The sequence below is a fragment of the Octopus bimaculoides genome, chromosome 8 (genome assembly GCF_046866305.1).
Source record: "Octopus bimaculoides isolate indiv1 chromosome 8, ASM4686630v1, whole genome shotgun sequence".
Lineage (NCBI taxonomy): Eukaryota > Metazoa > Mollusca > Cephalopoda > Octopoda > Octopodidae > Octopus > Octopus bimaculoides.
Window position 1 is genome coordinate 84442132 of NC_142935.1, and position 15159 is coordinate 84457290.

A 15159-nucleotide genomic window follows, 5' to 3' on the forward strand; every position below is an offset into this window, starting at 1 on the left:
TTCCAATGAACACAAACATAAATATGAAATATTCAACAGACGTACAGTTTAACTAAGTTAAAGCTACCTCCTGAACAAGCTTACAAATCTTCAACCACAAAAAACCCCAACTTACTCTGCACAATACTTATGCAACATCAGATCTTCTGAACACAGTCCTTGAGAAATAACTGGTATACAGAACCAACATCCCTGATGTACACAGTATGATAAAAAATTGTATTTGACTTACAGGGAACACATTTAAGAAAATATTCACACAATATTCATTCGGAGATAGAAGCAAATGTAATAGGATAACATTATCCAAACTTGTATAGAACCTAAAGGACTGCAGAGTAATTAATCCATTCATAAACTGGAGTATTGTTGCTAAAACCAATCAATATAATGGACAAAGCAGCAGGTGTAATCTATGCATTACAGAGAAGCTAAAGATGTTGACCTTATCAGCAAATGTAATCAATATATGGTAAGAAACATTTTCTCCTTGCATAAACAGAATGCATTTCAAATTTACAAAATGTTATACACATCCTAAATCATTAAACCATAAACACAACCTGATTGTTCTGGCTCTTTTCACACCTCCTACTCCATTTTCTAAGTTCCTCAACTCTACAACAACCCACAACCCCAACATCTATTTAGTTTATAAATACTTAAATCCTGTAAAACCCTACACCTCCCAAACTGATTACACCCATCATCTAAAAACTTAATATCAACATGTAACAATACAACAGCAAATATACACCAACACATCAAATCTCCTACAACTAAACCCTCCTCCTGCATTCACAAAACACATGATCCCTTTACCTTAACAATTACATAACAAAACCCACTAATATTACACAACTACTCCATAATACAAAAGACTACAGTAATGACTCATACATATAGCTTTAACACATTAACCTCACAATAAGAAATACAATTGCTATCTTCAATTTAGTTTCTGTGCCTGTCCTCAACTATGGTCATGAATGTTGAGTAATGATCAAAAGTATGACAGTGAATAGAAATGGCTAAATTGGGGATTCCTGTAAAGGATCTCTGGAGCAAAGTTATTTGACAAGGTGTGCAGCTTAGAAATCAAAAAGTCTCTTGAGGTAAATCTGCTATTTCCCAACATTGCAATGTCACAGATCCAGTACCACAGACATGGAATTAGAATGTCACATGAAAGAATTGAAAGAGATTTTTCAAGCCAAGGCAACCAGCAGGAGATCTAGGAGTAGACCAAGAGCAAGATGGTCGAATAATATCCATAGTCACAGTTGGGAATCTAACCAGATTCTAACAGTTGGGAATCTACTTGGGAATCTAACCAGAAAGTGTATTCAAGGTTGCTTCTGATAGAACCCTATGGAACAGGAGCCTGAGAACTCTAACTCCACGACCCTTACAGAAATAAATGAGTGGAGAAGGCAGGTTGATGGATGGATGGATTACTGTGAGAAACCGCACAACCCTCCTCAAATTTACATACTATTATTAATTAGAAATGATGTTATTACACATTCAGGATGTTATCCACTTCACCAAATATACAACTGCACTAACACAGTTGCACTGACACCATACATGCAAAATGCACACCTGCCAATAGCACACCTTCCCAAGAATGAATGAAAGCATTTTGCATCATTTTCAGAATATAATATAAATTGAACACACACTAATATTTACATATAAAATTTGGGAACATATATTTATACTAACAATGGGCAATGACTAAGACAAGGATACAAAACCAGAATACTTCTCTCTCAACCTGTACCCATTATTCATACATCCCCTATGCAACATAAAGTACTGTATTACTCTATTCCCAATTATCTATCAACCATATTGCAGTAACACTGAGATAGTCTCATGATGGTACAATACACTCAATATTCAGTCACACCATATACACAATGGTTGATTAGAAATAGGAACGATTACCTATGAGGTAGACATATTGGAGACACATGATACAATATATGTACAAATTGCATGAAAACACAAGCGCATGAAAATATATATGCAAGCATGATCACGTATACACATACCTATAGCCAAGAAAAACCACAAGGGAAACAACCAATACTACAGTCTCTAAATGATTACTCCCCTTTAAATATATTTTCTCTTTGGTCACCAGTTCATGATTTATGACAGTTCACATTATCTGTAAACTTACAAAATCTCATGCCATACTTCCACCATTTAAATGGCAGAGTTGTCACCCATTAACCGAACTCCGATTAAATAACTGCAATTATAGTCATGTGAAACCTATGGTATCAGACTACTGACTTCCTATCAGCACACACACACACACAAACAACTGCTGCTGCTGCCGCCACCACCACCACCACCACCACTACTACCACCAGAATATGCAGCTAAAGTATATCACCTTATTCTCATTTACTGATAGAAATTTTAGTGCACACAATAAAACTTGGGACAAAATCAAAAATCAATACAGATAAAACAAGAAGTAACATCTGGGAAAGCTTATTTCTCACTATGTCAACTACAACTCCTTTACAAACACTTCTTGCTCAATACACCAACTCATGACTACCATATGTCAACATCCATCCTCCCCAATTATCCTTGAACTGTCTATGAATCACCATTCTGAAACACATCGATGAACAAAATAAAACTACTTTTACAAATGCAAAAATACCTAGAGGAACCAATTCCACCCAGAAACAAAATCAAGATACACCACATAATTCAACAACATCACAGTTACAAATATAGAGATTGTTAAATATGTTCAACAACACTAGTCACCAAAACTGACACCACGTACATACAATCAACAAAATAATTATAGACAAAAATATTCCAACATGTAGTGTAAAAAATACAACCTGAATTACACAACAAAAATAGCCAGTCTGATAAAAACCAAAGAAAGCATAAACATAACACACCAACACCAATACCAACATCAAACACACACAAGACAGAAGTAAAAGAATCAGTATTAAATAATTGAACAAATACGAGCCGACCTGGAGTGATGCAACAACTACTTCATAGAGATGTATGTTGAGATAAAGATCCACAACAGAGAACAGGAGACTGTTAAATAACTGTTGGTGGTGACAAAAGTTTAGAGAGAGGTGGAGACAACATACAGATGTGAAGAACAGGGAAGACTGTGAATTAGAGTAACTAGAAATCTTTGTTGTCCATATTCAGGTGAAAGAGATGCATGGCAAGAGTAAATTTAGACATACACATGCTCTACAGCAAAGATACTGGAAGATAAAGTGTTGTCAGGACTGCAGAGATATGGGGTGAAATAGTAAAAGGATGTGCACAGGATGAAAGTTAGACTAAAATCTACACACACTGAAGTAGAAAGACATTCCATTTTCTCGGTACACTATTCTTGGGAGGGCCATGGAAGGAGAATCCTCAGGTACCTTCTGCATAGGATTCTATTAGAAGCAACTAGCATTAGACTTTCTGGCTGAATTCCCAAGTGCAACCAACTGAGACCATGGATATTATCCAACCGTCTTATTCTTGGTTTACCCCATGGTCTCCCACCAGTTGGTTCAGCTTGAAAAATCTCTCTTGTGATTCTTTCCTTTGGCATTTTAATCAAATGTCCATAATAATGGAGCTATGACTTGATCCGGAGAGATCCCAGATATCAAGCTATGCACTCTGTTGAGTAATGTTACTCCAGAGACCCTTTGGAGGAATCCCATTTTGGCTTCTTGTATTTGTAATGACACTCAGTTATTACCCAACATTCTTGACCATAGGCAAGGATAGGCATGAAAACCAAATTAAAGATAGCAAATTTGGTTTGTTTCTCTTACCAACCTCTCCTCTTCTGAGTGATTTTCAAATAATTTGTCACACTTTTACTATAATTACTGTTGAGATTGATTTGGTTATTGGAAACAAGATCAATGAAAGACAAGTTTCATGACTTGTGTTCAATACCTGCATTTATCTTTGCAGCAGACTAGCTGGAGCTCAGTAGCCTTGATGGGCCTCTCAGATACTTGTACTCTGAGGAGGGGTATCAGATAAGAACACCCAGGGCTAGTACTAGGAAGTGCAGGGCTCGATTAGAAAATTGTCAGCAGGGCACTCTGCTATACAAAAGCTGAAGATTGATGTTTTATGCTTCATGTAGTATGCCAGTCCCAACTAAAAAGTGTTGAGAGCTTGAGGCTCCATAATTAGCCACAATGATATATTAAGATTTCATCATAGCATCCTCTGCTTGAGTATTTGGATGGGGTCCCTCTCTTGGCATGAGGCCCAATTTGATCAAATCTAATTTGCTGAAAACCAGCCATGAGAACACCTGTGCCAATGAGACAAGCTTTCTCTACATGGTCACTCAGCCTGCTAAATCTTCCTCAAATCACACCCTGCTATCTTAATATAGTCCTACATACTTCAAAAAGATAAGATGGTCATGGCAGGAATATTTTTGAGCATAAGTTGCTCAATCACAGATAGTGTTAAACAAGAAGAAGAAGAACAAGAGCACACACAAATATAGCCACAGACATTGTAAAAAGATTCGATGATTATACTTCAATGTTGTTGTGATGCTTACCAAGGAAGGGACAGATCCATAGTTGTTAGACATCTGCTTGAAGCTGAATTAATATTTTACAGTTTAAAATGGCAAACCCCTATAACAGAAGTAGTAAGCTGAGTTTTAATTTCTGGCCACTTGTGCCATTAATACCCTTGGGAAAGGCTTGCACATCACAACATCATATTTCCATACCTCTAAAATTAGTGAAAAAAAAAAAAAATGCAATAGTTAAAGTGAATGATTAGAGATAATAATTTCACTAATTCTACCACAAGCATATAATTTCCACCAGGAACTACCACTGATTGTAATCATCATCATCATCAACAACAACACCACTGTACATCCACTTCCTTGTTTTTATTGGGAAGTTGGATAAGTTCAAGATTTCAGCATATACCTATGCAACTTATTCCTGAGGTAAGTTTTACTGACAGGAAGGGCATCCATCTGGCTGTAAAACGATGCCTTAATAAAATATTCATCTAACTCTTGCTGGTACAGGAAAATGAATGCAAACATGAAACAATAACAATTTTGTAAACAGTAGTGTCATGATTAGTTACTGCTTTCCATTAGAACAATCACTGGCTCACTATATCCCTGATGGTGACAACAACCAGATGCAAAACATTTCGTTTGTGAACCACCATTTGGAGGTGGGGAATTTCTTATATGAGATTTTTGTATCTTCTGCTGATATAAACTAACAAAGACACACATACTTACACATAAACACGTATGATGAATCTCCGCACAGTTTTTGCTTCTACTAATTCTACCCACAATTTATAAGCCAATGTGCTTATGAAGCAAACTTCTTGACCACAATACCTACATTTACTTTGCATTGTTTTGGCCTTATCCATGATCCTTTATACAGTATATATATATATATATATATATATATATACACACACACATATATATATGTATATATATATCGTGTGTCCGGCTGCTATTTCTTTTCGTTCTGGGACTCCCCAAGCTCGCACATACTTCTTTGCCCCTCCTGTTCGTGCTTCACAGGGTTCAATACATACACACTTCACATCTGGCTGTACAGCCTTTTTGTTTGTTGCACCTTGTTTATCATTTTGTCCATGTTCTCTTGCCACGTCATGTACCCAGTTATGTATCTATATGTACATGTGGATGAAGGTATGTACATACATGTACATATATATGCATATACTCATATATTGTTTGTATATATATATATATATATATATATATATCTACAATAATCCCTTGCCAAATACCGGTTCATCCATCATGGTTTATTATTCAAGCTTATGTTGATTCCTCTCTGGTGCTGTCTTGCATTTATAATAAAATAAATATATACAAATTATGAAAATAATAAAAAAGTATATACAGTACAGTACTGTACTGCATATTTTTTTTATTATTTTCGCAGGGGGTTTTGGAATGTAACACCCATGATAGTCGAGGGATTACAGTGTATATGTGTGTGTATATATATATAACAACTCTCTTATTCTTTCTTTCAGCATAGAGTCTATGCTGAATTGTGGTACAATATGGGCAGATTTCTGAAATCCAATGAACATTTATGCAGATATAACAGTTTAAAGGATAAACCTTTTATAATGGATAATACTAAATGGACTTTTTCTTTTTTTCTTTCTTTTTCTTTTTCCTTTGTAATGTAATCTTGGGACTGAAAATGCTTGCGGCTGAAGATAGCTTTAAACCATCCTTTATATCAACAATATATTCTGATGTAATGACAGATTGTGTATAAAGCTTGAAACATGTGTACCGCAATATCCTTTGTGCTCTGTTTTCAATTTACGTTTAATATATTCTTTCACCTCTGCCACTATCTGGCATACACAGGGGCTTACGCTTATCAAGTATTACCTCTAAAACTTACGGTATGTATATATATATATATATATATATATATATATATATATATATATATATATATACATAAATATATATATACATATATATATATACATATATATATATACATAAATATATATACATAAATATATATACATAAATATATATACATATACATATATATATATATACATATATATATATATATACACATATATATATATACATATACATATATATAAGGTGCATACCAGAAGTTCTGAGACTTTTTTCAAGATAGGTGTTGGCATTCATGGACGTTTCATGCCAAAGTCAGACAATCCACGATTTTTCTTGGGAAAGATGCAACAGTAGTTTCCAGTTGCCCCTTGCTGATTTCTTTACAGTTTACTTTGCTACTCTCCTACTCTCTCCTGAGCCTATCCTTTATGCACAGAGGGGGTCCTACTTTGAAGGAAACATGGCACAAGAAGAATTTGTGTGTGTGTGTGTGTCCAGTTTTGCCAGTGCATTGCTCCATCCAATATTGGAGTCCTAATACTAGTTAAGAAAGCCCTAAAAACTCATTTCTTGCTATGAGAAGATCAGTAATTGGAGGTGAAATTTGAAGTGAGGATACAGGTGACCAGCACTTCCCACTGATGAAGTCCAGTAGACTGAAATCATATGATATGGGGAATTCTGGTGCCCATGATAGATGATTTTTATTTGCTATGGTCTGTGTAGGTGCTTTTATGTGCCAAGTGCTTATATGAAAGGACCTTTCAATGTTAATAAGGCAATATCCAGTGTTCTAACAAGGCATCCTTGCTAAGTTGGATATAAACATTACCTTTTGATATTAATACTGCTTCCATCACTATTAATTAATTTTTAACAAGTCTGCTGGCTATTTGTCACATCAGTGTCTGAAAAGTTACTGGTATTCTATATATGATGGCAGTGAGATTTGACTGGCAAGTGGTGACCTGCACTTCCCACTGATGAGGTCCAGCAGAATGAAATGTGTTATGAGAATTCTGGAGCCCATGACAGATGATCTGCTACGATCTATGAGAGTGCTTTTATGCACCAAGCACCTATATGAGAAGATTTCGCAAAGCTAGTAATGCAGTATTCAGTGTTCTAACAAGACATCCATGTTAAGTTGAATAAAAAAAAATTACTTTTTAGTAGACATGTTTAGAATGTTGGCTTGAATGCCATGTGGTATTTGTTTCAGTTCTCTGTGGTCTGATTTCACTCAAGCTCAGGTCAACATTACTTTTCATTCTTTCAGGGCCAGTAAATAAAGTACCACACAGATTGGTGGACTAGTGGAGTTATAAGATGAAGATACCTTGTGGTATTTGTCCCAGGTCTTTGTGGTTTGAGTTCAAATTCCACTGATGTTAACTTCACCACCCATGGAACAAGGACTGTAGGAAATAACTTCATCTAACATTTCTGCTACCCATTACCTTGCTCTAGTACTTTATATATCAACCCTGAAAGGATCAAAAGCAAAGTTGACTTCAGAAGGATTTGAACTCAGAATGCAGATAGCTGAAACAAAAATCACAAAGTATTCAAGCCAATACTCTAACAAATCTGCCAATCCCCTGCTTTTAATTAGCTAACAAAATTAAAAAGAAAATAGCTTCAATGTTAGTAGCAATAACATTTCTAACTCATAAAGTTAAAGAAAAACTAACTCAACTCTTTAACTTGATGCAAACAAAACAAAAAACAAAAATACTTTAACAGATGTGTTTTTATATGTTAATGTTTAACCCTAGGTCAATCCTGACTGAGTAAGTCGATGATCAAAACATGTTCCAGATGTGATCATGATCCTTTTCTTTTTATATATTTAAAAACAGTACAGTGTGATTTGAGGAAATTTGGCTGCTATTTCTAGCTGATTGAGGCTCTGTTGTTGACATATCATAGGTAAGAAGTAAACACTGGAGTTATTTAGATTACCTGATGATGAAGAAATAGTTGTTTACTTGATCAAAACTATTTTGCCAGAATATTCTCTCTGAGAGTAAAAAGGAAATCTCTACAAGGATGGATATAAAATGATGGTACTTACAACAGAAGGATGATAACATTGCTGTAAAGTTTCCATCGAACCAGTATTTCCAAAGACTGGCATGTGAGAGGCAACAGGAAGTGCAAGAAAAGTGGCAAAAAGCCGAACATGAAAGTGTAGGGTTTGGGGGGTGGGGTGGGAGTAGTCCTTAGCAACTGTCAGGGAATCACTGGGTCAGCTGATGTAGTAGTTACTTGTATGAGGAATAGCTCTTTTGCAACAGAACATGATATATATATATCAGTAGGAAATATACTCTAACAGTGAATCTAGCAAACTTCATATTAATACAAACTATCCACCATTCTTTGTTTGGAATGCAGGAGTGTTGGGGGTAGGGCTTCTTTATTTGTCTGGCCCTCTCTTTTATTATTGTTATTCTCTCATCAATTCTGATAACTACTACTCCAACACTATGCTGCCACTGTAGCATCTATGTGGTTGTTCACCCTGATAGAATCAGCAACTAAGTCTCTCTTAAGAGGTCTGGCTGCTATGTCTACTAACTCGAGCAACTGGTACAAAGTAGTGTAAGCGAAGTATGCAGCACAGAATCCTAATGTCTATATTTCATCAATCACTATCTACAAGAGTTCAGTAGATTGAATAATACAAGGTAATGACCGACAAGGAGCAGTTGGGTTAGTAACAATATTGGTATTGAAGGTAAATGGCATTAGAAATATGTGATTAATAACTTTAATTAAACACACACACACACACACATATATATTGTAATTCTGTGTTTACTTCGCTGGATTATGAACATTTTCAGGAAAGTAAATCCAATACGACTACAAAGAACACAGAGACTGGTACATCTTTAAAAATTTTTTCTTTTAATTCAACACTTAATTATACACCATAACTAATTATGCTGTATAATTAACTACTATATTAAAAGAAAAATTTCTAGATGTACCAGTCTCCATATATTCATAATACAGTGAAGCAAACCCAGATTTACTCATCAGAGGAATTACAGTGGGATTGCTCACTCTAAGAGATCCTTGATGCTTTAGCCAGAACCTGGAATATACCTGAGAGTTATTACAGCACCTGCCTGGATAATCTATCCCGATATATTCATTGTGTATGTGTGCATAATATATATATATATATATATATATATATATATATATATATATATATATATATATATATATATATATATATATATATATCTATATATATATATATCTATATATACACACATATATATACACACATATATATATATATATATATATGTATATATATATATATATATATATATATATATATATATATATATATATATACGCATATATATATATATATATACGCATATATATATATATATATACGCATATATATATATATATATACGCATATATATATATATATATACGCATATATATATATATATATATATATATATATATATATATATATAACATGAGAGAGTTAGGGGTTGGGGGTTCAACCCACTAAGGGATAGTGCCATGGACACCTGTGCTTTGGTCCTTTCTTTTTCTTTTCTTCCTTTTTTTGTCACTTTTGCTATGAATTAAATTAATGAATTCAACGGGATACACCGTCTGCAAGTAGTTGGGTTCAGCATATTATCCTCCATTTTCTATATATATATATATATATATACACACACACACTCAAGTATATATCATGTGATCACGTGACCGACCAGACCATCAGATGTTGTTACACATCGCTGGTCACAATGAGCATTGCATTGTTTTAACTATCGAATGACATCACCCCGCTGGCTAGGTGACCTGGCCTACACACTTCCTTGATCGAAAAGGGACTGGAGCAATGTGAAATGAAATGTTTCCGTGAAATTCTGTTTTCTGCTGGGGAAAACCGCAGCTGAAACAAATGTCATGCTTCAAGCAGCTTACAAGGATGCTGCTTCAAAGTATTCAAATGGAGAATACTTTGAAGGTGATGAAAGTGAAAACATATAAAACTAAGTGGATAAAGTTGTAGTGCAAAACTTTGGTTTCTTTTGCATACCTCCTTACATATATATATATATATATATATGTTAGCGCCACCCTCAGATAATATATAATACTAAATATGTCTGTAGGTTTAACATTTTGATTGAGTAAACAATATTTTTATAGGTTAAGAGTACAGTTTAAGGAAATGTTTCCAGGAATATTACTGGTACTTATTTTCTAGATTTGGAGCTGTTGCTCAGATCCATGTCAGCCCTGAACCAACAGATCTATAATCATTTCAATCATGACTACTACAGCCTTTTTAAGACACCAATCTCTACTATCCAGTGTCCTCCCTTTACTTAAGATTGTATGGTATAATCTGGGAGAGATTTGGTTGCAATTTCTACTAATTTGAGCAACCAGTACAAAAGTAGTGTTAGTGAAGTATGCAGTGCAGAATCCTAGTGTCTATATGTCATCAATCACTGTCTGTTAGAGTTCAGTAGATTAAATAATGTAAGATAGTCACTGACAAGGGACAGTCTTCTCCTGGGGTAGTAACAATGTTGGTATTGAAGGTAACTGGCATTAAAAATATGTGATTAATCTTCAGCATGTTTAAGCGCATTATATCACCATAGAGGTTTCTCCTCTGTAGCTGCAGGTACAATGTGTTGCATTGAGAGGGGAGAAAACTCATATGGTGACATGATGCTCCTCCAGTATGCTAAAGGTTAATAACTTTAAAAACTATACAGTACATCTTGTATGAAAGCTGAATATTTACAACTATGAATGAACATGAACATAAATAGCATTCCTTGGTCTCGTTAGATACAACCTCTCTAGAGCTGGTGACATGATAAACTGGTTCTAAACTATGCTGTAAAGTAGTTGATATTGGAAAGGCATCAAGTTGTAAAAACCAAGCTAATCCACAAAAAAGATGACTGTTTATCTGTGTTACTATGTGTATCAGATGATAAAGATTGTAGGCAAATGATGAGACACTGTGACAAATCCAAGCCATGCCAGCAGGTAAAAACAAATGTGAAGTAATAATGATGATGATGATGATGATGATGATACTGTAGGGAAATCAAAACTTCGGTCAATGATAACCAAACCTGTAAGATATACATTGAATGATATTTTTATTAACATCATCTACGGCTCAATAAAGTGATGTAGCTTCAACAAGTTATATCAATCATTATAAATAGTACATATGATATGAAACTTCAACATCAGGAAAATAATATATAGAAAGAATACAAACAGAAAAAGATAAATGTTATAAATACACTGAAAGAAGTGAATGGTACATTTATAGAAATGGACATAGTGTTCTGCAAGTTTTGGGACGATGCATATACAGAGTGTTTGGGCTAAATTTGATGATTTTTATGTCTCCTTTTTTCAGGAACAGCTTAATGTATTGGTGAAAAGCCAATGGTATTGGAGACAACAAAGATTAAAGTTGTAGTTGAAAAAAAGTTAGCTGACATGAAGGACTGGAAGCCATCTGGATATTGGAAAAGAGTTACCTGTGTCATGATGATTCCCACTAGGTATCAAAATGCCAACATCATGAATGTTGCTCAATGCTCTATGAACACTGTAATGGTTGCAAGATGTGATATGGACAACTGCAATGGAGAAGCCACGACCAGCAGAAAGGAACATTGCAAGCATTCTGACTGTGTGTGCATACTGGAATTCATCCCCACATCTTAGAACAAGGCCTTAGGCTCAATTCAGATGGCTATGTGAAGCTGCTGGAAATTGATGTCAAACACTGGCTGTGGAGTCATTGCTGCTGGAAGGCTATATGGGTGGCAGCAGGATTCAACTTCCTGCCACACCTCCAGAAAGAGTCAGAAGTAGTTGATGAAAAATTACTTTGACCTCACCAGCGCCAATTTCTAATTTATGGCCATCTAATTCCCTTGATTGTAATCCCATGGTTTACTACATGTGGGGTGTGGTTGAGAAAGACTCCAACTGCGCTTCTTGCAATGCCAAGGCCAAGCTAATGGCCAAGATCAAGGAGGCATTTAAAGATCTTTCCAGGGATGCAGTGAGGAATGCATGAGCCAGGTTCCTATGGCTATGATGGAAGCTGAGGGTGGTTACTATGAGTAAACTGTTATCTCCCAGCCATAACTGAGGTGATATATTTTGTATTTTTTTAAAATACTTTTATGTTTGGATGCGATAAAGTGTTTTCTTTTCTTTTTACAAAAACTGTCAATTTTAGCCCAAACCCCCTGTATACATGTACACACACACATACACACATGATTATTACATGTATGTATGTTAATAAAAGATGCAAATAAGCCTGCAGGATGTGCACAATAGCTGCAAGTAAATCTAAAGGATGTATGTGCTCATGTAGAAAGTCCTGTGAATGCAGCTTGTTGAATAGTATGAAATATGTAATAGCAGAAGTTCCAGAAAAAGTGAAGTTGTTGCAACTAGTTGCATGTGGCATAGCAGTATATGTGTGTATATAGTGCAGCTGTATAGTGTGGAGAACATGTATTATGAGAAAGGTTCAGGAAAACTGGTAGAAACTGTTGGCAACGAAAAGGATAAGTACCTGAATAGTTAGTAAAAGGTGGTTTGGTGAGTCGATGGTAATCATTACATGAAGTCAAGATGAACTGGTTGCTGTTCTGTATGTGTTGCCAGTAAAAGCTGTGTCTGAATTGATGACTTTATAACTGGTCAGCTGTGGCTATCATCACCACAACAACTATCAAAAACATTGTATGTTAACTCACTAACAAGACTAGAAATGCCTGGCAATTTACTGTCTGAAGCCATTGATTATTCTGAAAGGCAATGACATAAGCACATCTGCTGATGCAATTTTACGTTAATTCATCTGTTGAGCAGATGAACGAATTGTTGCATCAGTTGATTTATTCAAAAGGTGATGACATAGTTACAGCTATTGATGTCTAGGATTGCTCTTTACCATTACATATCTGCATTTTGCTTTTTACCTTTAGGTATCCATTTTGGTTTATCATGTGATGGTCAAGTCCATTTGGCTTTGCATAGACTATCTAATCCTTAATGTGATAGACTAGCTAAGCATCCCTACTTAAGCTATTTAAGGGACGATTTTCCCTCTAATTCCTAAGGGAGGTGAGTTGGTTATGAGTGAGTTAGATTTTCAACAATGAGAGCAGTATATTCCACTTTGTGGCTTCAGTGAGAAGTGATTCATAACCAAAATCTTTGATGCTATGTTTTTCATTTCTTCTAACATTTATCTTTAACTTCAAGAAACATTTTGAAACCATGTAATGTTTTTAACAGAGTTCTACTTGTGCCAATTGATGTATTTCACTTTAGAGTCAGAAATAAATGTTGCAGTGCGGTCAGTTTTAATTTGCTTTTGTATTTTCTTATTGATATTCATCCTGACTCATATTAACCACAAGACATATTAACACTATCAGGGCTTAGTTATTGCTAAGTTATTTTGAGTTGTCTACTTCACCTTTAGTTTAGTTAAGCATTGTGTAAGTCTACTTTTCCTAAAAACAGTTACAGTCTTCATTAATTAAAGTTATCGTAGTTGCCACAGTATATATTTAAAACTGTACTATTGCTTTCTTGACAACTAATCTTATCTTTCAAAAAATGAGACTCAAGGAAAGTATATAAGATAATTAAACTTTGTATTAAACTGAAAGGTTCTCAGTTCAAAACTAGCTAAAGGGCAGGTATATATATAAAAGTAGCAACCCCTCTTCCTACCACTGACAGAGAATAAATAAATCAAAGCCAGAGAGGGAGCCTCTAAATGATTATTCTAATAACTCTAATTCATGCAGTTTTGGTAAGTAGGATACGATAATTACAGCTGACATATCTCTGATCACAGGCCACTTCAGTCAGAGCTGACCTGGGTTAAACAATAATGTAGATAACAAAAACAAAATATAAGTTTGATAGTTTGGAAGCCTGAAACTAATCTGAGAATATAAGTTTAAGGGACTGGGTTGACTAATGAGGCTGATAGATTATGTCTGATTAATATACAAACTGTTAGTTGTTAATTAGAATGATTTGGTAGTTAGCACCATGCTTTTGATAATTATTTCACTTGCCTACAGTGTCACAAGTAGACAAAGACACTCAGACATTCCATCCTTGACTCAGTGGAACATTGAGAATCTGACAGCTGTAGGGAGAAGGGACTGCACCTGTACCTGACTGGTAGTCAATTTCAGCTGAGCAGACTAGAATAATGTGAAGTAAAGTGCCTTGCTCAAGAATATAAAGCACCAAGTCCAAGCATTGAACCAATGATCTTATGATTGTGGAAGCAATATCCTAACCATTAGGCCATGCACTTTCACTAGACCAATATGTAGCACTCTGGCTATGCAATATGTCAACCATGTACAAAGGCAGTGAGTTGGCAGAATCATTACAGCACCAAGCAAGATGCTTAGTGGGATTTCATCCATCTTTATGTTCTGAGTTCAAATTCCGCCAAGGTTGACTTTGCCTTTCATTTTTTCAGGGTCTACAATATAAGTTAGGCACTGGGGTCAATGTAACTGACTTATGTCCTACCCCAAAATTGCTGGCTTTGTGCCAAAATTTGAAATCAATATGTCAACAATGTATAGAGTATTGTAATTGTA

At 35.1% G+C, this 15159-nt stretch overlaps 1 protein-coding gene across 10 annotated transcripts in view; it reads right to left on the bottom strand.

Moving 5' to 3' along the window:
* The window catches only part of LOC106877634 (uncharacterized), a 114534-nt gene that overhangs the window by 51695 nt on the left and 47680 nt on the right, over positions 1 to 15159 (bottom strand). For 3 of the 10 annotated variants that reach the window (XM_089356731.1, XM_089356732.1, XM_089356733.1), the window contains exon 3: positions 4601 to 4779. The exons of 3 other annotated variants lie outside the window; for them this stretch is intronic. In XM_089356731.1, coding sequence (XP_089212857.1) covers positions 4601 to 4633 — 33 coding nt within the window. In that variant the 5' untranslated portion in view covers positions 4634 to 4779. Of the gene's footprint in view, positions 1 to 4600; positions 4780 to 7799; positions 7948 to 8537; positions 8660 to 13091; positions 13209 to 15159 lie in introns of those variants that run through there. 4 more of the 10 variants (XM_089356734.1, XM_089356736.1, XM_089356729.1 and 1 more) reach the window with 4 other exon arrangements.